The sequence below is a fragment of the Arachis duranensis genome, chromosome 8 (assembly GCF_000817695.3).
Source record: "Arachis duranensis cultivar V14167 chromosome 8, aradu.V14167.gnm2.J7QH, whole genome shotgun sequence".
Taxonomy (NCBI): Eukaryota; Viridiplantae; Streptophyta; class Magnoliopsida; order Fabales; family Fabaceae; genus Arachis; species Arachis duranensis.
Window position 1 is genome coordinate 44,394,308 of NC_029779.3, and position 27,624 is coordinate 44,421,931.

The 27,624-nt window shown below is 30.0% G+C and overlaps 2 protein-coding genes across 4 annotated transcripts; both read right to left on the reverse strand.

Annotated features, from left to right (window-relative positions):
- Positions 1 to 304: 304 nt before the first annotated feature.
- LOC110274713 (uncharacterized) lies at positions 305 to 1,951 on the reverse strand. Its single transcript, XM_052253423.1, has 4 exons — positions 1,736 to 1,951; positions 1,107 to 1,642; positions 695 to 1,016; positions 305 to 595 (listed from the first exon to the last, which is right to left on the reverse strand). The coding sequence occupies exons 1-4, from the start codon at positions 1,949 to 1,951 to the stop codon at positions 305 to 307; spliced, it is 1,365 nt and encodes a 454-aa protein (XP_052109383.1).
- Positions 1,952 to 5,582: 3,631 nt separating this feature from the next.
- On the reverse strand, positions 5,583 to 15,341 carry LOC107463124 (ethylene-responsive transcription factor WRI1). Of its 3 annotated transcripts, none has more exons than XM_016081867.3 (9): positions 14,946 to 15,341; positions 14,268 to 14,852; positions 14,106 to 14,188; positions 12,963 to 12,971; positions 12,692 to 12,780; positions 12,160 to 12,284; positions 11,278 to 11,354; positions 6,722 to 6,967; positions 5,583 to 6,128 (listed from the first exon to the last, which is right to left on the reverse strand). In XM_016081867.3, the coding sequence occupies exons 2-9, from the start codon at positions 14,477 to 14,479 to the stop codon at positions 5,869 to 5,871; spliced, it is 1,101 nt and encodes a 366-aa protein (XP_015937353.1). In that variant the 5' UTR covers positions 14,480 to 14,852; positions 14,946 to 15,341; the 3' UTR covers positions 5,583 to 5,868. The 3 variants fall into 3 exon arrangements, with proteins under 3 accessions (XP_015937353.1, XP_015937354.1, XP_015937355.1); XM_016081868.3 differs by having other exon boundaries at positions 14,937 to 15,341; XM_016081869.3 differs by lacking the exon at positions 12,963 to 12,971 and having other exon boundaries at positions 14,946 to 15,340.
- Between the last annotated feature and the right edge of the window lie 12,283 nt (positions 15,342 to 27,624).

The following is a 27,624-nucleotide window of genomic DNA, read 5'->3' on the forward strand; positions in this document are numbered from 1 at the left end:
CAAGTTTATTTCAGTTTCATCTACTAATAAAAACAAGGCTTAATTTGCCAATTCACATAACTTTGCTGCTGAAAATTCATGTAATTCATTAGATAATGGAGAAGTCTTAAAGTAGCTTCTCTTAACCATAACAATATCCAAACAAGCCTTAAATATAACCATGAAAAGGTAACAACACAAAAGAGATCAACATGACAGTAGTAGTCTTAAAGTAGGGTGTCTAAAGTATCACAGGGACATTAGCCCTTGGTCATTGACAGATTCATTACAAAACAGATGGAATCACTAAAATCTACTATGTTCTTCATCCCAATGCCTTCCAGGCCCTAGGTGGTGTTTTTTCCATGAACCTCAGGGTCCTCCTTGATGGGCTAGTGACTGTTGCTGTTGATGGTTGTGGTTGACTGGCACTGCTGCTGCATCTAGCTCTCTTGCATGATGTCTGTGACTCCTGGCTGCCTCCAACTTGTGTACTGCTCTTCCTCTTTGGCTGAACTCTTGTTGCTGGCTGTGTTGTTGTCTTGGCAGGGATCTTGCTGAATTTTGGAGTCCTAGTTGTGCCAGCCCCTTTCTTGGCTTGTGCAGTTGCATTCTGCTATAAACAGTAACAACAAATTGGGTTAATGTGACAGTATAAACATTCACATGTAAGGAATTCAAATCAAATTGACAATAACAACTTTATCTTTTTTGCTGCGGCCTCCATCTTACGTTTTCTAGGGCAGGTTCTTTTGTTGTGACCAAGTGCAAAACAATATGAACATTTTTGTTGCTGTCCAGTCCTGGCTAACTTAGACAATGGTCCATTGTTGCGTGGCTCATCACCAGTCTTGTTCCTCCTCAGTTTTGGGCGCCCTATTGGTTTCCTAAACACTGGTGGCAGCACATCATCATTCTCAGTCTGGGACCAGAGATTTGGTCCATTCAGTGGGTAGATTACATGTTGGTAGTAGTCCACGTAGGTCTCTTTCCTATAACACTTGTTGACATAGTTCTTAACATCTAGACACATTTTCCTAATACAGCTCATGGCATGCTCACAAGGTTAACCTGTTAGTTGAAATTTTCTACAGGAGCACTCATGTAAGTTTAAGTCCACAACAAACTTGGCTCTATTACCCTGACTGATAGACACTTCATATTTGTCCCTACCAGCATATATGGCCAGCCACTCCCCACCCTTATCAAACTCCCTTTCAATTTTCTTGTTTATTTTTGGCAATATTTCTCCAGCATATGTTACTATACTTTGCCTGTTATCAGACCACCTATTCATTAGATAAACCCTAATGTCTTCTAGCATAGACACAATCGGTTTCTCTCTAGCCTCTACAATAACAGAGTTAAAACACTCACACATGTTGTTAACAAGTGTATCAACTCTAGGAAAATAATTAAACCTGGACTTGCTCCAATACTTGGCAGAGATCTCTATGAGATGATTATAAGCTCCTTGATCAACCTGCTGAATCTCCTTCATCCTCCTCTCCCATTCCTGGACATATGTTGCCTTTGCAGCCTTCCACATCATCATCTTTAGCTGAACACCTGGGAACCTTTTTCTGAAGTTGCTATATAAGTGCCTGACACAAAAACGGTGGTCTATGCCAGGCAGCAACTCATCAAAGGTTGGGATCAATCCCTTTGAAGCAGAATTTAAAAACATCACCAGTCAATAACAGCAAGACATGAATTAAAGAAAGAATTAATTACACAAGTTTAGGTTGAGAGTTACCTTTTGTTGGTCGCTCATGAATGTACACCATCTGATCTTATCAACTCCCAAATCATCACACAAATTCAAAAAAAACCATCTCCACGAGTCTTTCGTCTCTGCTTCAACAGCAGCATAGGCAATTGGCAAAATCTGATCATTGGGGTTCCATCCAATGGCTGTTAGAAGTTGACCCCCATATGGAGTCTTGATGAAGCATCCATCAAGGCCAATCATGGGTCTGCACACCATGAAACTCTGTTTACAAGCTTCCAAGCAGATATAGATCCTCTGAAATCGTGGTCTCAGGTCTGTACCAGGAGGTGGTGTCTCTAGCTCAAATTCAGGAGGTCTCTCCACTTGTATCTGAACAGTGGACCCTGGATTAGACCTCAGTAACTCCGCAGCATAGTCATGAATCCTCCTATATTACTCTCCATAGGTACCATTAATTTCATCCAGGGCTTGCTGCTTCACTCTGGCAGCTTTGGTCATTGTGAGATCCACATTCCACTTGCTATGAGCCTTCTTTATCAAACTTCTCAACTTGATTTTTGGGTTTTCATAGATCTTCTTCATAAAAGCCTTACTTAGCCACTGAGAACTCATTATACCAATCTTGGTGGTCTTAGAGCATGTGTGTTTTTTGTAACAGCTTGTCAGTTGCCATGAATCCTCTCTCTTTATCTTATGGCAGTAAGCAAACCACTTGCAACCTTCTTTGCAAACAGCTTTGCACCTGTGGCTATCACACTTCGAGAACCATATCCCTCTGTCACTGTGCACGGCATAGCTCGTTACACATTCCTTAAAAGCATTCCTATCTACGTATATTGTCCCAACCTCCCATTTATACTCCTTCATATCCTTCAATCCCTTATACATCGGATACCTCCTGAACAAGGGATCCCCTTCATCATCACTTACAGGGACATCCCACAACCCCTCACTGTCATACCCATCATCCTCATCCCTTAATCCAGCAGCCACCACTTGCTCTTTACCCTTATTAACACTGCCACTTTGCTCTCTTTGTTCTCTCTCAGTTGGAACACTCTGTTTCGGCCTTTGAGGATCTGTTGTAGTTGTGACTTCAACATCATACAAACCCCCATCAGCATTCCAATCATCATCGTTGTCATCAAATGCAACCTGCAGATCAGTATCTCCAGAGCTATTTTCACTCCATTGTTCATCACTGTCCCCCTCATCATCAATTCCTGGCTGGTAGTCATCATCCTCAGATTCTTCACCACCTGAGAAATCTGACTCCTCTGACCTCTCTTCATCACCATCCTCCAGCACATCATTCTGGGCTTTTGTCACCACATTGGGCTTCTCACCCACCTTGGCCTGAGCAAGAGATTGGGCCTTGTGCAACACAATTGGACCAGGCCCAATAGTGTCTGCAGTGAGTGCAGCAGCCTCATCACCATCTATCTCTTCAACTTTCTCAATAGTGCAGCCTTTCCTAGTAGTAGCAACAGCATCTTTGTGAACAACAAAAAGCTCCACCATGTTGTCCCTCATTCCAATTCTAGCCATGTCCATGGCATCCTTGTCTGTGTGAAGCATCCTCAACCCTACATCTGTTTCATCGTTCAGAGACTTATACCACATTGCAGCGATATTCTCTACCACATATCCCTGTTCGAGTACTATCTCCATAGCCTTGAACCTGCTCCACCTATCTTCATCACAGTAGTTCACTATCGAAGTCTCACCCCCACATAGTGTAAAGGTTCACCATAAAACCCAAACTTCCCCCCATGGTGTATCTTGACACTAAAATAGCTCATCTCTCGACCAAACTGTTACACAAACACAATATGCTTCATAAAATTCTCACATTGACCAACAACAACAGAAATGCATAAATAAAATCACTAGGGCAAAATAAAAACTTCCAAAATAGAACAAGAAACGAATATGAAACTATAAAACAAAACAATCACACATCAACATACATCATTACATATAAACCCACATTAAGATAAAACCAAATGGGTTCAGAAGATTTGACAATGGAATACCTGACACGATCTTCTCCCGGAAAGCAACGGTTTCAAACTCACTGCTGCTGTGGAGCTTAAATGTAACTGAACGACAATGTCACTTCTCTGGCTGCGAATCGCAAGCTTTCAGTGACTAGTGGTAGGGTTTCTGGCTTTTCCTTTGCGTTTCGTGCTTCACAAGAAGAAGAAGAAGTAGAAGAAGAAGAGTCAGGGTAAGCAGCATGCGTTATGTCCAAGGGCGGGAAGGCTTACACGTTTACTAACCACTATCACCTCTTCCTTGCCACGTCGGACACGGCGTCAATAATTTGACACCCACTTAACGGAAGGATTTGATTGATGCAAATCAATCTTTTTAGGATTTAAATAGAACAGTTTAAACATTGGGGACTAAAATAGAATTCACCCCAAACATAGGGGACCAAAATAATAGTTTACCCTATAAAAAAGCCATCTAAATAGTCGGTCCAAAGTGGTGCGATATCACAAAGATGATAATGAGGGATTATAATAGTGCGAAAAAGTGTGGTTATTGTTAATATTAAAGTATACTTAGTGACGCAATGGTGACAAAATGGGCAAAAGGGTAAGGCTGAGCGCTTGAAATTTATTGAAAATGTTATGAATAAAATTAAAAAAATAAATATTCAGAATTTTTTATTTTTTTGAAAACATTGTTGACAAAAATTAAATAAAATTTTTATATATATAAAAGACCATAATTCATCAGACATTTTTATTTTCATAATTAAAATAGTTAATCTAATTAGTTTATGTATAAAATTAAATTAAATTGTTAAAGTAGTACTCATTATAAAACTATAACCATTATATTAAAAATATCTTTTTAAAAAGTAAATTCCAATTCTGTAGGTGAAGTTTGATATGACTAAATCTATTTTCTTTTTAGTTAACTTATATTGAATACCATTTGTCCATGAAAATAACAAATACACGCTATAATTTTAACTCTCATTATAAAAGAATTACAAATTTAAATTTATGACAATCGTCTAATTTAATGGGTATGCTCTATTTTATGACCAGTTTAGCTAAACTTCTTAAATAAGTTCTTTTGAAAAAAAAAAAAAGTTTAAAATATAAAGATTTTTATTAATAATAACTTTTAAATAAGTTGTTTTGAATTTGGAAAGTTATTATAGAAGTTTTTATTTTAAAGTTGTGCATTAAGGTCTAGATTGAATAACCAATTTAATTAAATTTCTTTTGATAAAATAACTTAAACAATAAATGACTCTGTTAAAAGTAACTTATAAATAAGTTATTTTGTGTTTGGATTTTTAACTCTAAAAGCGCTTATTTTATAAAAATATGATGAAAAGTAGAAGTATTATGAGAGAAATTATTTTTTCTAACTTCTCTATAAGCTCCTAAATAGCTTCTTAGAAAGTTGTAATTTGGTTTTGAAAATTGCACCAGACATTAATACTATTACTTTTCATAAGTCAAAAGTTAAAAAATTTATTTCTAAAGTTTTCCAAATGGATCCTAAATATGAGTGATAAAATAGCTTTTGAAAATAGGAAAAGTGACATTTTTTAACTTCTTCAAAAGCTCTTAAATAACTTTTTGAAAAATTAAAAATTTATCTAAAAAATTGTACCAAACACTATTAATATAACTTTTTATAAGTCAAAAGTTGAAAAAAGTAGTTATGTGGACCTTAGAGCCAAAACTCTTCTAATGTCAGAATTTAAAATCTCAAATTGTTGTTAAGCAAATCAAAATAAATGTCTAAATTTAATTCCCATTTTAAGTTATGCTCCTTTTGTTTTAACATTTTAGAAGGACTCTGTAAATCAAATATTTTTTTGTTTTAAAACAAAAAAATAAATAAAATATCTATCATTAATTATTTTTATTCAAGTTTTTCATACATTATTGATCTAAAGATAGATATTCACTCACCTCGATCCTTACCTTAATAAAAACACTGCTTTAACATTTTTTTATTTTATTTTTTTATTTTTTTGTTTTTTCTTCACCTATCACAACAGATACCAACAACTGAAAAACAAACTCCAACAATTTTTCAAACAGAACCATACTAGAAGAACAGGACAAGAACTTTTGCTTCTTGAAGAGATCACATATTAGAAGAAGGAGAACTTTTGCTTCTTAATAATTGGCATAGACATGCATATCTCCACCACATTTTCCAGGATCATCAAAGATAGTGTTCAGATTGAAACTACTCTCATCAGGATCAGCCATACACATAAGGTTGATGTCATCCTCCAACCCACTACCTTCACCTTGAAAAATATCATTCATGTTGAACTCGGATAATTCGGCATCCATGAAGCTCCATCTCAGATCCCGAGAAAGTATGCCATCGATATCTGTGTTTGGCTGCTCTTTTTTCTTCTGCATATTTTCTGCATAGATATAGATCTTTTTGAATTTTTTTCACTTGATATTGATTAAGGATTTAGATCCTCTAAAGTTTGAATTTCACTTTAGAGAATAAATATGATCTTTCACCATTTATTTTATAAGTGAGGTCAAGAGTAAATATGAGAAAAATCATTTAAGGATAGAAAATAACATTTTACTTTCTAAAATAAAAATTTAAAATTTAGAGGATCCAAATCTATTGTCAAATGTAAATTTTTATCATAGAAAATGTGAAATTAATTGTTGAAGTTTTCAAATAGTGCAAATAAAAATCAAACCGTTTAACAAATTTGCGTCAAATTGCACTGTAAAAAAATTTTGGAGACAAATTGCACATGAACTAAAGTTCATGAAAATACATTTGACATAACTAAATCTGGACCGCATATATTTTATAAAAAAATATTTAATTAACTTTAATATTTTTTTACAAAAATAACCTAATTACAAAATAAAAAATAATGTAAAGATTCAATTAAAAAATATATATAAAAATTTAAATAAAAAATTTAATAAAATTATAGAAATTAACATATTAATTAAACCTATATATATAATATATGTATTATATTACCTTTTTTCTGGTTACCTAAATTTGCTGGATCTGCCACTACTGTGGAAGGAGCCTCCTGCTCCACTACTTGTGCTTCTTTAGATTCAGTAGAGATTGGAGTTATATGTGTTTGTGCTTCTTTCATAGACGGCTCATTCTTCTTTATTTTGTCAATATAATTGCTTATATCAAAATTTGTTACTGCATTTATTCCTCTGTACTCGATAGCTGCTCTATCATATGCTGCTGCCGCCTCTTCTTGAGTGTCTTCAATATCAAAAATCAAATTAAAAAATATAATAGCTTAAAGAGAGGGTTAGTAGCTAATTTATTGATAAAAGAATAAAGTTAAAAAAATATATTTTTTAAGGTATTTACTCAAATAAAAATACTAAAAATATTTTTTCATAAAAAATTTTGTGTTAAGAGTGTGACTTTGTTTATTTCGTCACACTTTAAAAAAACACACTTTTATAACATATCAAAATCAAATTTTATAATTTATTGTCTAATAATAATAAAAAATATTTTTATATAAAAATAATTATAAAATTTTCATAATAGTATCTAATTTTTTTATTTGTTTATTACAGAGAATCACATAAAGTTTGTTATTACTTGCAGTACTACGACTAGGAGGCGTAGAAGTCACGTGCCCTCCAAAGATGTTCATTAATTATTTTAGTTTATGCAAAGTTAGATATTTTTGTGTCTAACATTAAATTATTAAACTAAATCAAATATTGTATTTTAATAATTCATCTTTAAACATTAACAATTTCATAAACTATTTTTTTGACTGAACTCTAGATCATAGTATATAATCTCACATACTAATACTAATAATATTAGAGTTATTTTCTAAAATAATTCTTTAAATTGGCCATATATATTAAAATAGTCTGTCAAATTTTAATTATACAGATTATATTTTTAAGATAAAGTATATTTTTTTAGTTTGTCAACAATTTTAAAAATATTTTTAATTTTATTTTATTTTAATTATATTCTAAAAAATTTTTATTTGTACTAAATATCGTCCTGACAGTTAAACTTTGAAAAAATTTAGGACTAATCTAACAATAATATATTATAACTATCTTTGATTTGAATTTGGATTCTCTAAATTTTAAAGTTTTATTTGATAGGATAAAGTGTGTCTTTCACTCTTAAATAGTTTTTCTCTTATATTTTCTTTTATTCCTACCTATAAAATAAATAGTGAGAGATCATACTTTATCCTTTAAAGTAAAATTCAAAATTTAGAAAATCAAAATCTCTCTTGATTTACTTGTGTTGATGGTTGTTATTATAAAATTATTGCTAAATTAGTTATAAATTTTTTAAAAAATTAGCCATCATAGATATATCATTTTTTGGACAAAATTAAAACAAGCTTAAAAATATTTTTTAACTTTTAACAAATTTAAAAAACAAAAAATATATTTTATTCTATTTTTTAATCGATAAAAATACATCATATTAGATATATAATATACTTTTTCCAATCTTAAAAATATAATTGATATAATTACAATTTTAAAAATTATTTTAATACACACAATCAATTTCAAATACCACTTTAGAGTTTAACTCAATAATATAATATTAAAGATGATATAATAAGATCTATAAAATTCTAGTCAAATGTTGGATAGATCCTGACCAACTAATCATAAAACTAATACTATTTAGTAGTAGTCAATTTCTATTTAATAAAGAAAAAATCTTTTGATATATCTAAGTTTTATGTGGGTTTAAGATCAATTAGCCATGAATTAATTAATTAGTGAAAAAAATTATTATTACAATTAAAAAAGAATATAAACACATTTATCTAAAATAATACATTCTAAATGTTTAGGTTGAGTCTAACACATAAATTAATTAGTGCATTCCTTTTTTTTTATAATATATAGAAGGATAAAAACATTATCTGCTGCAGATAAATTAAGGACAAAGAAGAGAGTATATAGGGATAGAAATAGAGAATTATTGGAGTGAAATGTGTATACATTTGTTTTATGTTATTTTTCAAATTTTTATTAATTATAAACTTATTAAAAATTATGATTAAATATACTAATTTTAAATTTTTGGTAAATAATTAATTTTTAACTACAAATAATGTTTTAATTTATTAATGAAATTAAAATATTTACAACAACTAAAATGAAATAATAACATATTATTTAAAAATATTAAATTATTGTTATTTTAATTAATTAAACATGTAAAATCTCAATATGGGACCAATATTAGTCCATATATACTATCGATAAAGAAAGGGACTCTCTTAATCTCCCTTCTCTCTTTTTTATATATATATAATTGTGTGTAGCTTAATATTTATGATGAATTGGAGTTACTCTTACTACTTCAATCTAACAAAAAAAAAATCTTTCAACTTAAAAGAGATATGAAAGAAAAAGGAGAGAGAGAAAAAATTTGACCGAATGTTAGTTGAAAAATAAATTACTAAATAATTTTCTTAATACTTATATTAACCTTAGCTTTAGCAATTTTTTTAAAATTATATATTATTGGCAATAAATCAGACAACTTTTTTTTCCCTCGAAAAATACCACAATATTTTCATGGGAAAGATTGTGTAAGGTTGGAAAAGATTAAAGGCAAATTTTACAGTGTCTATAAATTAATGTTTAAATTTTGTTTAACTTATTTTTTATAATAAATTTTAATTTTTTTAAAATTATTTATTATTATATTTTTAAATTAAATATTATTTTTTATTTTTTTAATAAATAAACACCACCTTTTAAATACCGTAGCATTTACTAAGATTAAAATGCTTGATTTGTAATTGTAATAGAACAATAGGAAATTATGATTCATGATAAAGTGCTTATCAACTTTTGAACACCTTGAATCCATCAACATTCAACATGGTGAAAGTGGGAATGCACGTGTCCCTGTACCGTTTCCACCTGTTGCATGCTAATTTCTATTTTGTTTTAGGTAAATAAAAATCTTTTTATACCATTTAAATTTCCCTCTCTTTATTTTAGGTATTATCAACTAACTTTAAAAACTCTCAGATTTGCCACACTGAACATTTTTTAAACAAATGAAAAAGAAAACCTTTTATAACATTAATTTACTTAAATGTGCCTCTAACACAACAACATGCAAATTCTTATTATTTATTATTTTATTTTGCTTTGAATTGGATTTGGTATTGATATATATACTATTTTTTTTATATTTTTAGGTGTATATACAAGTGTATAACTATTGTATGGTTTTAACCTAGTAAAAATTATAATTATTATTTATAAAATTATCATTTTGATTTTTTACATAATGTTACTTAAAATAAAATAAAAGACTCTTGTCATTAATGAATAAAACAAGAGGTCAAAGCAGGAGTAATAGTCAAATTAGTCACTGAAAAATAAGATATTTTTTAAATTATTTTCTATTTTTTAATTAATTGATCGTTTAAAAATTACAAATTAATCATACTTGTCATTTAGATACTCCTTAACAATTTTTATCAATAATTAATGACGTAAAATATTAATTGATAGCATACATAATACCTAACATATTCAATTAAACGTAAATCATATATGTTTATGAAAATTTATCAATTTAATCATTAAGTTATATTAGAAATAATCCGAATATAGATTATATAATTAAAAAAAGAAATTAAATTAATAAATTTTGATAAATATATTAATTAACGTTCAATTAGACATGTCAAATATATGTACGTTGTTAATTAACGTTTTTTATTATTAATTATTGATAAAAATTGTTAGTAGAATCACTAAAAAATAAATATAATTAATTTATAATCTTTGAATAATTAATTTAATTAAAAAACTTTTTAAACTAAATTTAAAAACATCTCATTTTTTAGAGATTAATTTAATTATTAATCCGACAAGTATAAATGTATTCTGGTAGCACAGGTGGACCATGGTACAATTTAATGATAACATTAAATGGAATTGTTGAAATAGTCAAATAGCGTTAATGAGGTAATCTTAACTTAATTAAAGTCTAAACATTAGAAAGTACTATATAAAGTATTTGAGCATTGTTGGTGTGGGGACAGAGTCACAGACAAACGGGCAGTTTGGTACTTAGTAGTCTGCCAACTGCGCTTGCAGAATCATTCGGCATATTTGACAAATACAAAGGTTGCTTTGCATTCTTTCAAATTCAATTTTTTTAACAACCATCATAAAAAATTTAAACCTAAAATTTTGTGTATGGTATATTTTCAGTTTTCACTGCTAAACTGTTATCCTTAGTTGCTTAAATTTTACACAAATGATTGGAATCCTCTATTTTTTAACTAACATGTAGTAAACAAACTTAATTTAATTAATATGTAGTCTATTTCTTCTTTATTATCTTTTTCATTTATTTTTTCAAACAAATACATATATTTTGGTAAAAAAATTTATTAGCCACATAACAATACTCTAAAATTTTGTAAGTTATGATGTAATTCTTTTTTTTAACTTAGCACTTTCCTATGACACAATGTTGAGTTTAGGAACATGCATATTTAGGGAATAGTGAAAATTTTTTTTACTTACTATAGGTCCCCAGATAAAGGTACTTGTTGCCGTTTACTCTTCCAATTCGTGCTTCCCACCTTCCATTGTGGTGATGCCTACTCAAAAATCCAGAATATTTCAATAAAAAGAAGAAAAAATTTCACTTTTTTTTTGAGAGATTTTAACATGATATTTTTTTCTTTATTTTTAGCAAAAATTTTATTTTTTGATTAAATTTTGTTTTCGAAATATCTTTTAACAAATTATTTTTTTATTGATTAAATTGTATTTATACCAAAATATTTTTAAAAAAATTTTAGATAAAATCTAAAAAATTTGGAGAAGGAAAACCATGGATCCTCCATAGAAAAACCATGGATCTTCCATAGACAACCTTCAAGCAAGGTTGATTGCCATTTGTGTTTTTGAAAAAATAATTTGAACATTAAAAAGATCATTTGTTATCTTATGAAAACATAATTTAGTCATTAAAATTTTTTAAAGAAATTTTAGTAAAAATACAATTTAATTAGTAAAAAATAATTTGTTAAAAGGTATTTTGATAAACAAAATTTAATCACAAAAAATTTTTTGTAAAAAGATATTTTTATAAAAAATAATTTAAAAAAATGGGTAGAGTTACAAAAAATTTAAAATGGATTAAAGAAAAAAAATTTTAAAAGTTATAAGAGAAAAAATGTCATTTTAACATCTTTAAAAAAAATGTAATTTTTGCTAAAAATAAATAAATAAAAATACTTTAAATTAAAATACGTTTAGAATATTGTATCGCGTGCATTGTGTATTAGGAATGTAAATGATCTTAGCCTCATACTTGCACAATTTTTTGAACGAATTTGAATGAATAGTATAATAAAAAAGATTATTTATATAAAAAGGGTGATGTATAAATAAACTAACCTAGCCACTCCACGATACTTGGAAACACCTCTTGAAAATCCACTGCTCCTTCTTCGCAGAGAAGCCAAGTATTCAGTCTGTGAAACATCCTTCATTTCCTCAATTTCCTTGGCATATGTTTCCATCTGCATTGTTCATCCAAAGTTAATTAATTATAAGTTATATATAATCTTCCCAAAATATAAGAAAAATTGGCTTTCAATGTAACAAAAATTGCATGCTTGGATTGTATTTTTATTTTTTAGGATTTTGTAAACAAAAAATTTACAAACATTTTAAAAACAAAAATATTAAAAATAAAAATATATACCAAATACCAAAAGTCTAATCTCGTTTAGATAAAACATCGAAAATAAAACCTGAGACCTTTAAGTGATGATTGAAAGACTATGTAATAGCTCGTTAGTTTTTGAAAAAAATTTTACTATTATTTTTAATGAAGATATCATTCAAATTGTTATTCTTTGATAAGTTTTTCACAAATAATTTTTTAATTAAAGATAGAGAGATTCGAACTCGCGACTTAATGTACCGGAAAATTTAAGATTGTATTAGGTCCCCAATACTTTAGAGCAGCAAGATCATAGGAGCGAGCAGCAGCTTCTTCTGTATTGTATGCCCCTAAATTCACGTGTAAAGTCACAATAAGTAAGTTAATATTTTTTTGTTTTAAAAAAAAACATAACATATATTTTCCCAAATTTGTAAAGAAACTCAATATAATTAAAGGTATATCATTAGAATTAAAAATTCATAAAAACCGAAAGCTTGTGTGAGATCCAAGATTTATTAGGGAGACTTACCTAAATAAACTAAAGCAGCGACAGAAGTGTATGTGAACGTTGTCATGGCAGAGGTTGTCATAAACAGATTAAAACATGGCAAGTGAAAACACAGGATAAAGTCAAAACACTTAACATAAATAACAAAACAAAACATTACAGATCTCCTTGATTTTCCACTGCTTTTTATTCGTTCATTCATGTTTTGAATACACTATAATTTAAGAGAATGACTAATGCAACTCTTTAAATGTTTATGGTCATTCTATTCATCTTTAGGTAGGATTCTCTATTTGAATAATAATTTAAAAATATTTACTATCTATATTTTATTTCTAACTTTAATATATGTTTGCAGAAGTAATATGTATTAAATCTTAGCTGAGTTGTTAACTAATTTATTTAATCTAATTCATTTTTATTAATAGCTTAACAGTAAATTAATTTTAAAAGGAATTGTGCAATAATAATGGAAAATATATTGTGCACGTAAATGCTGTTAAAAGGAATTGTAATTGTTTTTAAAGAATATTCTCAATTTTTAAATGATCGAATTATCCTAATTTTTAAGAATGTCAATATATAAAAAAATACCTTAGTAAAATCCAATTATTAATAATCTGACAAGCAATTATTTTTGTTTCAAACCTTATTTTTGTTGAGTCACCAAAAAAAATCTTATTTTTGTTTCAAAACTTTCTCCAGGTACTCAATGTTATTCAAATATAGTAAAGATTCTAAATTGGCTAGTAAAAATCACAAAAACATTGTTATTGTCTATTTTTGTGACCATATAAAATGGATAGAAATTTATAAAAAAAAAAAAAATCAACCGAATAACATAAATCATATAACAAAATTGAGTACAGGTTAGAAGAAATTATGCAAAAAAATATATAACAAATGTAATTTATAAAACTTAACTTTCGGTGAATAATCAAATTAAACTTTTTTTACACACATCTATTAAAATATTTATCATTTCAAAAAATAGAATTCCATAGTTGTATTAAAAAACAATTTTCATCATAATACATTATGTTTGTAAGCGCTATGAGTGAGTTTAGATTAATAAAATTTATAAATAAATAATAAACCTATGAAACAGTAAATGAAGATGGACAAATAAGAGCGAAAACAGTATAATGAATAAAATTTAATTACCTTGTCGTCCCTTCTTACTCTGAATATTATTCCAAGAATTCTTGTCCCACAGATGAGCTTCAAACCTCCCTGTCCACCTATGCCTATGGATCATTAAACATATTATTGATTATTAAAACTGTCAATAGAGACATGCAAATGAAAATAAAAATGAAATCAAACCTGGTGACTCCTCTGTAAATGGAGCTTCTTTTGTTGACACTGCTATTGTCATAGCTATTTGTTTTCTTCAATACTTTTTTCTGTGATAACTTCACATTATTACTGCTATTTTTGCTTCTTGGATACTTATCGTTATTATTAATCTTTAATTCAAAACCAACACCAACAGAAGATGATGAAGATGAAGAAGAGGAATTAGGAGACCTCTTCATCTCACCACCACCACCACCCTCTTCGTCCAATAAGAAGAAAATATTGCACTATGTAATGTGTATTTTCTGTTTTCTATTCTTCTTTATCGGAACAGACAAAATGCCTTTGAATGTGTGTCAACTCCCTCTCTCTCTTTTATGACTGTTTTAGTAGATTCTATATATATGAGGGCTTTCTGTCATGCACCTTAAAAACTACTGAGAGTAATGCACTGCTGGTGCATGTGGACCTCTCTTTAAACCACATATAACAAGTAAAAGTAATTGATGATAAAAATGTATAAATGGTTAGATGGCTCTAACAGTGTGAGGTTCTGTCCTTGCAGCTGTCCTTTGCACAATCATCACTGTTGATAAGACCTTGCTAGTTTCTCTATTGCCAAAAAATTAAATAAGAACCCATAATAAATTGAAGAAGATGAAACAATGTAAATAAAAATGAAGATGAACACTAAACTGATCTTACTAGTATGAAATCCAAAATCTAACAGATCTGAGAGAGCAATTCTTCAATTGTAGCAGTAGAAACTATGAAAGTGACCCATTAGGATAAAAAATAGAAACAATACTAATGTAAATATTGTAATTGTTTATTATATTTTTAATATCGAAACAGCTTTAACAGCTTTTTCTGGTAACCTAAGATTGGTTACCAAAACAGAGAGATAGACTAAGAAAGGAAGAAGGAATAATAAAAAAGTTGGACAAGTTGATAATTAGGCAGATGGGAGAACATAAATAAATAAATAAATTTATCTTTTTCTGGAATTAAAATGTCAAAATTATTGTTAGAGTGGTGGGAACTTAAGAAGAAGTGAAGTCAAGGTAGAAAACAACTAGGGAAAGGAAGTAGAAAAGAAAAATAGAACTGTGAATGGTTTTATTTTGAACTTGGGTTAAAGATTTGAAGATGAGTTAGTTAATTGACTATAGGTGATGAAATTTTACGCTTACTCTTGGTGTATAGTTTCTAACACTTGGCACTCTGCAGACATGCTACCAATGAGGATTTGGGTTCTATGCTGGCTTTCCTTGTTTGAGAATCTGTCCAAGTTCGTTGCCACCATGATATGTGAATAAATTATTTAAAAAATTTGTATGAAATGATTGATTTTCTTTGTTAAAAGATATTGTATTTGTATAATAAATTATAAATAATTATAACTAACATATATAAATTTATTTTTGTTAAGTTACCAAAAAATTAATAAATTATAAAAATTCAACCATATTATCAGACTATTTGTTATATTTTAAATATTAATATAATTTATTAAATTAAAATAATAAAATTATTCATGTATATACTATAAAACACACAAAATACAAAAATAACATATCTTAATAATAAAGAGTGCATAAAAAATATGTACTCCATGCGTACTTACTAGTTGTATATTTGATGTATCAATTATTGCAATTAGAGAAACATATTATTAATGTGTATAATATGGAGTGGTTGTGATTTTAAACTTACAATAATTTTGTTACTTTATAGTTATTTCATATTTCTCTAATCAAATAAATTTTGTAATTGTACTTTTGAAATTTCTCTGACTTTTATTACAAAAATAAATATTGCAATATTTCTCAAAATAATGACGGAGTCAATTTATATTGACAATAATTTAAAAATAGGCTTTTTTTAAAAAAATTAAATAAATATTTTATTTATCAAAATAAATATTTTTAAACGTTTTTAGGAAAATGTACTTTATGTATTATTTCATTTATCGTATAAATGAAATAATATTATATGTATTTCGTATGTATTTCGTTTATACTGAAATAAAATAAGACTAACATGCACAGACGTTTATATTTTGTTTATGTATAAACCAAATACGTGTAATAAACTAAATATGTATTTTGTTTATGCATTGCCGACAACACGAAGCAGGCTACCTTTGGTATTTTCAGGTTGCTCTCCAACATAATCTCAGATATTGGTAAGTTAAAGCTTAATCGTGATCTATATTGTCAGTTATCATTTTTATGGTTGGTGTACTGTGAAACATGGTTGTTATACTTCGTTAGGGAGGTCCGTAAGGTGGGAGGTGCGCACACATGTTTAGCATCCACCATGTCTCAGGACCACCGACAGTTGGACAGCAGTCTCATCTGTCGTGTCATCCTCCCGTTCATACAATTCACCCCGTCTATCAAGATATCTACCCTACAAGGTACAGTTAGGCAAAGCTATCACTTCAAACCCTCATACAGAAAGGTCTGAATGGTGAAGTAAAAGGCAATTACATAGATATACAGTGATTGGGAGGAGTCATACAATAAGGTGCCAAAGTTACTGTAAGCACTGCAGAGTTGTTGTCCCGGAACAGTGTGTGAGATCAGTGTTGTATCGTACTAAGTATGAAAGTCACGAAAACATCCACCAACGGACTCTCCGTTAGCGCGTAGCTCGAGGTGGTAGGCGATGTCATGTAGTGTAATCGTCCACGCACCCCACCGCATGTGGAAGGTGTGGCTGGACGCCAGCACTCCATAAATGCTATGATCATGGAGTTATCGAAGACAAAGTCCCTCGGTACCACGACGTCACCAAATCCAACCTTCCTCATGTAGGGGAGAATGGCGTCCGGTGATGGGAGTTTATGACTAACTCTCCTGGGCAGAAGTAGGCGACCCATCTGGTAAACAATAAAAAATCCAAATCAGGAGTTTGTCATTGTCAACCTATAAAGCTATAAAACTTTCAGTTTACATAATCCTACCAATAGATGTTTACATAACAACTTAAATTGAATTATAAAATTAAGTTAACAAATAACTAAAAATACATCTATATTGTAAAATCATTTAAATACAACCGGTTACTTATTGAATGAATAACTAAATTAATAAACATCTATATAATTAAATTTAAATAAAAATATATAAATAAAAAATTCATAACTAAATTCACAAATGTCTATATAATTTAAAATAAATAAACATAATCACTTAAATAAATAACAACAATATTAATTTTTCATCTAATTCATAACGTAGAATACGTAAAAGCATTTACCAAAATAAGGAACAATGACTACATGGTGTGGAATTTATAACCACAGACTAACCGACAAGTGCACCAGGTCGTACCAAGTAATACCTCAGGTGAGTGAGGGTCGATCCCACGAGAATTGATGGACTAAGCAATAACGGTTAAATGATTTACTTAGTTAGGCGAGCGGAAAAGAGTGTTGGATGTTCAAAGAGCATTTAAATAATAAATTCAGAAAATTGGAAGACAGGTATGTAAATAAGTTGAGAACCAAATATGGGGAAACAGTTAAGGTTTCAGAGATATCTATTTTCTGAATTGAGTTTTCTTATTAATTTATTTTAATCATGCAAGATTTAATTCATGGCAAACTACATGTGACCATACTCTAATTCCTTAGACCTTTCTAGTCTCCTCTAAAATTTATCAACTGCCAATTCCTTGGTCAATTAATTCAAATTAGAGGGTGATGATCAAATTCCGGTTTATATGCCATAAAAATCCTAATTACCCAAATATAAGAGGATTATATGTCACGTATCCTGTTAAATCCAGATAATTAGAAGTTTAGGAGAATATGTTTTCAAGTTGTTGTTCAATTAAAGAGCTTTTCCAAGTTATACAAGAACTCAATTAGAACATGGGTCATACTTCCGTTCCACCCAAATTCATAAACTAAAGAACGACAATAATTCTTGAAATACAAATCAAAACATGAATTAAAATAGAAAAATAATAATATCAATTCATACAATAGATAGAGCTCCTAACCTTAACAGTGGAGGTTTAGTTGCTCATGGTTCAGAGAGAAAACTAGGATTGTAAATTGAGCCGAGGTGGAATGAAAAGTTAACTAATGGAATCCCCTAAAAAGGAAGTTTCTTTCCCTTTTATATCTAATCCTAATAAATTTAAAATCTAGTTTCTAAAAACTAAAATAATATCTTTTCCTAATTTAAAGATAAAAATAAAGTTTTAAATCAGAATTAACCAAATAATCAGCAAGTATTCAATTGATGGATGGGGACCACTTGCTTTGTAGGGCCCACGCTTAACTTGGGAAGTAACAGGAAGTGTTCTCCTGAGTCCTCCATTCTGCAGCCTCTAATCTCTGTTTCCTGAGCTAAAAACTGGGTCAAAAACAGCCCAGAAATCGCTCCCAGCATTTTCTGCATTTTCTGTACGTGGCGCATGTCACGCGTACACGTCAGCCACGCGTACGCGTCGATGGTCTTCTTCGCGTGTCACACGTACGCGTTGAGTACGCGCACGCGTTGCTGTGCAACTTCGCTTTTCACGCGTACGCGTTAGGCACGTGTACGTGTCGCTATGAAAAGCTCCAAATCACGCGCATGCGTCGCTCCTCGCTGTCATCTCCTTTAATTCTTGTGCTGCAGAAACTCCATCAAATCGAGCTGAATGCTACCTAAAATAAACAGAATTGCACAAGACTCAAAGTAGCATCCATAGTGGCTAAAAGACAATTAATTCTTGACTAAACTTAACAAATTAAATGCAAATTCACTAGGAAAAGATAAGAAAGATGCTCACGCATCATTACACCTTCAAATTAGTAACTTAATCTAAGTTATAACAACTTAAAATTAAAAATTCAGGGTTTTTATATTGGCTAAATACAAACTTTTACATATTCGGATGTAATTAAGTTTACCAATACTTTTTTATAATCCTTTTTTCATAACTAAAGTCATTAAAAAAAGGTTTAATTACTCTGTTGGTCCTTATAGTTTCACGAAAATTTTAATTAAGTCCCTATACTTTTTTTCTTTTCAATTGAGTCCCTATATGTTAATTTTTTTTCAATTAAATTCCTACCGTGATAAAAACGTCTAAAATAACAGAATATTCTCTTAAAAAAATGAATATTCTCTCTTTTAGGATAGCAGAGCACTCTTATATCTTTAAAATTCCAAAAAATTCTTCTCACTTCCACACTCACATCTCTTCAGTCGTGACTTCTTTATCGAGCTTGAAGGTTGTGGTAGGCTTAGAGAAGGGGGGTTGAATCTATGCCTTCCTTTTAATTTGCTGTTTTGACCCTTTTTTTAAGCAAAGCTTTGAATCTGATTCTGTTTGAACTCAGCAGCGGAAATTTATGAGACAATTTATTTTTGTCTCATGAAAAACAGAAAACAGAACATGAAAGAGAAGAAGAAGCTAACACCAACATATATCCTGGTTCGGTTGCTTTGTGCTATGCAACCTACATCCAGTCTCCTCCACAAATATGGAAGAATTTCACTATAGTTAACAGTATTACATACACCAATTTCACACTCAAGTTCTAGCCTAACTTGACATTGGCTATGCTAACACCTAACTATCTTCTCTTAGTGCTAACCCAACTAAGAAAGGGAAACCAAACAAGTGCAAGATACAAGACAATTAACCAACCTAAAGAAATCAGAAAATAACTCTAGGCTTTTCTCTCAAGTGTATCTCTCAGCCTTTTCACTCATGGCTTTTTCTTAAGCTTTCTCACTTTGCCTTTTCTCTCAAGAAATTACAGAAAGATAAGCTTAGAAAAGTACATTACAATCAGAAAAACATGAAGGAGATTGACTTCAACAACAGCCTCTGTGCTATGCGAAAAACCAGATTAGCAAGCCTCTGATTCAGTTCTTCATACTGGCGGAATGCACCTTTGAGTAGGTTACACTGTCCAGTTAGTTGAACTTCTTCAAAGAGCTCTCTCAGAACAAACTTTCAAACTCTGGTTTTCTCTCCTTACCTTGAATGAACTGCAAGCTCTTCTTTTATCTTCTTGCACGTTCTTTGGTTCTTCATCCAAGGTCAACACCTTGAGCCTTGAGCTTCACCAACCACAGATTCACTTTTTCTATTCAATCATCAAATTGGAACCTTTCCTTCTGACTTTTCCAACTTGACCGAAAGCCATGAATATGTAACTGAACTTGTTTTCCAATGGTCAACCAAATCTGAACCCTTGAATACCAACTTGGTCCCCAAGTCTTGAGTAAGACCGTAGATACACAGCAGAATAGGGCATAGTGCAACTTTCCCTTCACAGCCTTTTTCGGATAGAGCAGAGAGTAGGGAAGAAAGGATGAAGATCTGATTCATGCAAGATGATATGGTTTACCTTTCTTAAGCTTGATTTAGCTTGGGATTTCTGTTTTAGCTTCTGTGCTTCAAGCTTCAACTCTCTCTCTCTTGCTTCTTTGGTTAATGGCTTATGGAAGAAGCTTTTCTTCTCTTTCTCTTTCTTGCTTTTTCTGAAATCTTGATGTGACTTGATTAGAAGGAAGAAGAACGTTGCTTTTAGTTAAGCAGGAGAGAGGGAATTTCAATTCTGAAACCAGTTCGGGCTTGGATCATGTAACCCGTTTGGCCCATCTGATTTCTTTGGCTTTTATCCTTTGCTTTTGTTTGGACTTTACCCATTAGCCTTGCTGCATTGTCCTTATACCTTTTGGGCTATTAACATTTGGCCTGCAACAATAAACAATTAGTTAATAAGTAGATATAATTAATCAACACTAATTATTTATTTTGCTCAAAAATAATGTTTGTCATCATTAATTAATTTAGTTAATTTCTTAACTCAACAGAGCTCTCTCCAGATCTGACGCACGGTGCCCTCTCGCCGCGCCTCCTCCTCTCGGCATCCCTATCGTGCCCCCATCGAGTGTTCCCCTCTCATCCCCAGTTCTCGAGATCCATACTCTTTCATCCAAGGTGTGCGAAATCCCTCACCTCTGCGTTACCCTGTTCCTCCAAGTGGATTGTCGAGTCGCGCCGCTGCCATCCATGGTGCTCTCACCGGCGTCGAAGTTGAGCATCTCCTCGATCACGTGCGGAACCGTCACACCGTCCTCCACTGTGAGCCAATCTGACCTATCGCCCCAATCTGACTTATCGCGGCATCTCCCCTTTCACTGGTTCGCTCTTCCACACTAATCTTTCCTTCTTGTTTTCAATCTTGGTTTATAATTTTGAGCAAGAATTTGGATTTGTCTTTTATTAGTTGGGTTTAATTGCTGCTGTTTAGAGTTAGGAATTTGATCATGTGACTTGATCCACTATGGGCAAGCTCAGTTGGCTAATCCTTATTCCGTTTCATTCATTACTTTAACTATTTGGACTGGTGAGAGTTGATGATATAGATTGCTAATTGAGTTAGATTAACTAACAGATTGTAATTTTTTCTTTTAAATTATGATTTTAATTAGAGTAATCATACATCTGTATATGATCAGCAAGAATGAATTGCTCAAGGTTGACTGGTTCTCAATAAAGCATGTCTTAATCGCATCCAATTGAACTAATTTTTAAAGATCCTGTGATTTTCAATCGAATGTTAATTTGTGCCTGTTTTCTCCCATTGTTCTTGCTGCTTAGTTCCTAGGAAGGCTGCATTATCAGAGTATTTCGTTTATTTTGTGCAGTTAGTTGAATTTATGAAAGCCCATTGATTGGATTTTCTATATATTGTGAACCTAGTTATATTCCATGTTTGTACAGTTCATTGAATTTATGAAAGCCCATTATTATTTATGTGGAATTAGAAAATAGCACTAAATTAATTTATGTAGCTAGCTAACTTAGTTGGTTTATGTATTAATTATTGGTAAAGAATTTGTTTTACAAAAGGGAGGATATATCTGCCTTTACAAGTATGAATAATAATTGAGTTATTATAGACTTTGCAGGTTTATGTGCAAATGATGCCAGGATTATTTATGAGCTCTGTTATATACTTGATTAGTATTATGCCAGGATTATTTATTATAAAACTCTATATGCCTGAATTTTCACATACACTATACACTAAGAATGAAAGAAAAAAAATTGTTCAGGAATTGACTCAGACTATTCGTTGATTTTTACTACTCATACTATCTTTGTGTGTGTGTCCAAACTTCTAAACCTATATTAGTCTTTCCTCTCTTTTATGTTATAGCAATTTTTCAGTGAGCTTTCACTTGATATAATGATAATAATAAAGCTAAATAACAATAAATGATGATATAATGGATCTTTTACATAAGTGTAATGTTCTTGTGAGTCATCAAGAGGAGTTTTTCCCATATCACTATATGTAATGGATCTTAGTTCATCTGCTCCTCCAACGGGTGGAGTAAAAAAATTGAATTGTTCACTCCAACCATATGTAATGGATCTTAGTTCATCTGCTATTTTCATTCCAGTCGGTTGTCCTCACCAAGTCAGAAATCTGAAGGTAAGAACATACATGATGCATTAGTCACATCTTTAGTGTACTGAGTTGTTTCTTTATATATCTGCAATATTTTAATTCAATAAAAATGTAAAGAATTTTCTTTTGTGAAGTGAGCCGGATGAAATTGCTAATCATATTCAATGTTCACGGTTAGTGTTTGTGATCTTTACTCCTATCTGGTTTGCATTGTGATGCATGCATGATTTGATTACAATGTTCACTTTGATAAGGCATTGTTAGATTATTGTTTTTAGGTTCATGAATCATGACTATGAATTTAAGTTTATTATTTGATTTACTAAATTAGTGATTTTTATACAGGTCTGGGAAAAGTGAGGTTCGGGATGGTTGCATATAGTTACTAATGAACTGAAGTCTGCTCTCTCAGAATTTTTTTCGGGTCAAAACCGTCCATTATCAATGTTATTATTGATCTCTATGCTAGTTCAGGGAGTGGGAGGCTGCAACACAAAAACTGATTTTCAGATTTTAAAATTCAATAACACAAATTACATATCCTTGTGAATTTTTATTGTGTACCATGATATGATAAAGACACAAATTATATTCTATGAATCCACACAAATGTAAAATGTTACATTATCATAATGAATACTTGAAGGATGAAAACTAAATTTTATATATGCTTATTACTATTATTTCTATTTCATTTTATCCATTCTTTTTTTTAGGTTTTTAAGATAAGGTATTTTGAAAGTCAAAAAAAGAAAAAAAGGGTATTTTTGGTACAATTTGTATATAAATAAGCAAAAAAATGATAGTGATAAAATAAAATGGATTATAAGAATATTTTTCATGTCTTAGAATCATTGAATAGGGATTATAGGAATATCTTTCATTGAATATTTATAGTTTCACCAAATTTTCAATTAAGTCCCTATAGTTTTTTCTTTTCAATTAGGTTCCTAAGGGTATAAAAGTAATTTTACAATTCACTAACATTTTTTTGACGTTTAACGTTAATAGGGACTAAATTGAAAAAAAAATAAACATATAGGGACCAATTAAAAAGAAAAAAAGTATAGAGACCTAATTGAAAATTTCGCGAAAATATAGGGACCAACAGTAATTATACCTAAAAAAAACTTAGTAACCTACATCAAAAGAAAACAAACCGAAATAAATATTTAATTACCAAATCCATGTCAAAGTATGCATAATATCACAGTGGGTTGTTCAAACCATTCCGAACAATATATTCCTATTCATAATATCTACCGCACACTACTTCTATAAAAGTACTCATACAATGGTAACACATTTTATGTTTAACATAAACATCAAAAGAAGTACAAGACCAACCTCAAAGTCGGCTGCTCCGACAACGTGCCACGTCGCGTTTAGCCTATTGATGTTCGCATCATGTTGATCGACGCGCACCATAATCTTGAAATAAGTCGTAAATTTGATTAGAGAAGGATAAAAGGGGGAGAAACGTCTAGGAAATGTGCGGTTTAAGGTTCTCCTCTGTGAACGAAACTTCTGTATATAGGCACCTCTATGTCTTTTTTCATTTATAGTGTAAACAAAATAATATTATACGTATTTTGTTTACACTGTAAACAAAATAAGTTCGTTAAACAATGCGTGTGTAAATGTCATACGGCCACCACATTTTCAGTCTTATTTTGTTTACAGTATAAACAAAATACGTGTAATATTATTTCATTTACACGGTAAATAAAAAAAAATAGTGCATTTTTATAAAAAAGACTTAAAAATATTTATGTCAGTAAATAAAATATTTATTTAATTTATTTAAAAAAAATCCCATGCTTATGGTATATTATAATAAAATACAATGTTTATTAATTAAAGAATATGAATTATAAATAACATCTATGTTGTAGTATATATTTATTTATGAAAGTGTTGGCAGAATTATAAGTATTGCTGCTACTATGTGAATGGGTAATGGGTTCTCTATCAACTATGGTGGAAAAAACTCTTTCCACTTTGTATTATTACGGTAGAGTAGTGGACAACTTCCCATATTGCCAAAGGCTCAATAAAATGGTGATCAACGCTAGCAATTATAATTCGAGAACAAGAGTTTTAAATATCATTAGAGAACAAAAAGTCACAATTTTTCTTCTACTAAGATTAGTATTTTTCACAATATATTTTCTTTAACCTGAGTTATGGATTATTTCACAGATAAACCTGTTTGAGACTACCAATTTTAAGTGCTTAGACAAATTCTTCTTGAAAATTTCTTTATGCTAATGCACATGAATAATGAATTAACTTGCATATATGGTGGTTAAGAATAGTGCAATATTGCCCTTTACTGAATTATAGTGCATGGAATATTGATCGAGGTCGAAATTGTTTTTCACAATTAATTTTCAATAAATTATTTTTTAAAAATAAAAAAATATGATTTGGCTTAGTATTCTTTTAACAAATATTCTTCACGAATAAGTCATTATTCCAAACAAATTCATACAAGTCTTTTTAACCTAACTGAACGAGACCCGCGCAATGCGCGGGACGGTAAATTAATGATAGTATATAATAAATATTAAAAATTGTTATGTTTTGTAGAAATAAATTAAATATATATAAATTAAAGATAAATTTAAAAGGTGTTTTATTTAAAATAATTTGTAGTATAAAAAATTTGGATGTTGGAGTTATAAAGAGTAACATTTTTTATTTGATGGTTTGATTTTTGCATTTATTTTAGTTGGTGGTTTGAAGTAGTTGTGCCCAATAATTTTTTTGCTTCGCCATCAAATAGTACAAAAGTTGTTGTAACACTTTGATCTGAAATCTTTAATTGAATTATGAACCTAAAATAAATATTGGGTTAGAAACTAATAATTTGATAGATGGAATTATGAAAAGTATATAGAATTACCTTATTGTTGGATATTGTGGTGTTTGATTACATGTGTCATAAATGTTTGTTGTTTCTTTTTTTTATATGCTTTCTTCTGACACTTTTCACATTCAATATAGTTTCATCCAAATTTGTCATCAATTTTGTTTATAGTTGCTAAAGTTTCATTCCTTCTTTTCTGGAGTCTTAACAAATGACTTGCTGTCTAGATTCATGAGATCCATAGAAGATGACAACTAGTTGAGAGACATAAGCATTTGTTTCCTGAGTATGAATTGGTTGAGAATAAGTTGAGGAATTTTTTTCTTTTTTTTAGATAATTACATCTCCACCCAATTCCAAACAAAGTGGGAGTAGTTCCAAAAAAATAGTAATAAAAACAGAGCAATAATTACAAAAAAAAATATAAAAACTAGCATAAAACAGCAAATGGGAAGCAAAAGAATATAATGATTTTAGCTACTCCAAAGACATTTCAAAATGAACCCGATCAATTATACAACATCAGATCATGATCATTCTCCTTCCAACTTTTACTCTGCATAATTATTGGCCTTTTTCATAGATCAGTAAATCATGCATCAAATATCAACTTTACATGTCTTCTTATTCACCTTAGACTTGATATTTGCACTCATAAGTACATCAATTACTCCTATACTGTCGATCTTGACTCCATCGATTTGTGCATTCTACAACTTTCTCCTTTAACTTCTCTAATACCAACACTCCATTATTAAAGACAATGTTATTTCTACATCTCCATGTGCACCATATTACAGAAAAAAATAACACCATCCACACTTCCTTCATATCTTTTCTTATCTTTCTATCCATCCACACCTCAAAGCATTCTTTGGTGGTTCCTAGCCAAACCCAAATCACACTCCAATCTACCAGGATTGATCTCCACAACTTCCATATACGATCACCTGAAAAAAAATAAGTGATGTACCATCTCCAATCTATCATTACATAAGACACAAAATGATTCCGTTTCTGATACAATCTTAAACTTACATAATCTATCTTTAGTATTCAATCTTTCTAAAATTACAAACCACGTCAGCAACTCAACCCGTGGAGGATTTGTTTTCTTGTGAACATTAAATTTATAGAGTGTGCATTGTGTAGTTTAAAGTTACAGTGTTAGACTGCTAGTGTTATGCGAGATATGATGAAAATTGGGAGAGAACAGTGTTGTTTTCGAACGGAGGAGATCAGAGACCATTTCGTCCCTTGTTAGAGTTGTCAGGGACTATTTTGTCCTCCATTAAAATTAACGGAGTAAAGGACCTAAGTGATTGACGGAGTTAATTGTTAGGGACCAATTGAGTAATTAATTTTAGTTAGGAACTAAAATGTCCAGTCTAAAATATTTTTTGAGGACCAAAATGAGTATATACTCTTTTTAATTTCTTCTTTGAAAAATAAAACTCACTCCAATGAATTGTTTTTTATTTTTTTTAAGTACAATTTGCTCCAAGTGAATTGCTTTTTTAAAAAAATTGAAAATAAAAATTTAAAATTTGTCTTTATATTTTGTTTTCTTATTTTCATAAATTGAATTCAAGAATTTATAAATAACTCACTTTTTCAACTAATTATATTTTTATTATTTTAGCACATATTCAATATATAAAAAGTGAATCAATAAATACGTTATTGTTTATTTGTATGTTTTTAACAAACTTTAATTATTAAAATCAATTTTTACTAAAAATTATATACAAATAAATTTGTAGTATTATTTAATAAAAACATGAAAATGTCTAAAATTTTTTAAAATTCTTAGATCATTTATAGAAGAACAATCTAATTTAGAAATGAATTTGTTTATAAAAGAAAAAATTTAGAATTTAATTTGATAATTAAAATTTATAAAGTACATGGAAAACTTTTTCGAGACTGAATCATATATTATTCAAAATTTTTTCAAATGCAGTTAGTTTTCTTACAAATCAAACCAATAGAAACCAAACGGTAAGTTTATTTAGTCGAAAAACTACGTCGTTTCATGTTTTTAAAATTTTCGGTTTAATGATCCGAAA

Excerpts from the sequence above, each read along its gene's own strand:
- LOC110274713 (XM_052253423.1), bottom strand. The coding sequence starts at position 1,951 with ATGATTGGCCTTGATGGATGCTTCATCAAGACTCCATATGGGGGTCAA. Across the intron at positions 1,643-1,735 it reads TCATGAGCGACCAACAAAAG|GGATTGATCCCAACCTTTGA; the intron begins GTAACTCTCAAC and ends TCTGCTTCAAAG. Across the intron at positions 596-694 it reads AACGTAAGATGGAGGCCGCA|CAGAATGCAACTGCACAAGC; the intron begins GCAAAAAAGATA and ends TACTGTTTATAG.
- LOC107463124 (XM_016081867.3), bottom strand. The coding sequence starts at position 14,479 with ATGAAGAGGTCTCCTAATTCCTCTTCTTCATCTTCATCATCTTCTGTT. Across the intron at positions 12,285-12,691 it reads ATACAATCTTAAATTTTCCG|ATGGAAACATATGCCAAGGA; the intron begins GTACATTAAGTC and ends TGAACAATGCAG. Across the intron at positions 6,129-6,721 it reads TTTAGGTAACCAGAAAAAAG|AAAATATGCAGAAGAAAAAA; the intron begins GTAATATAATAC and ends ATATCTATGCAG.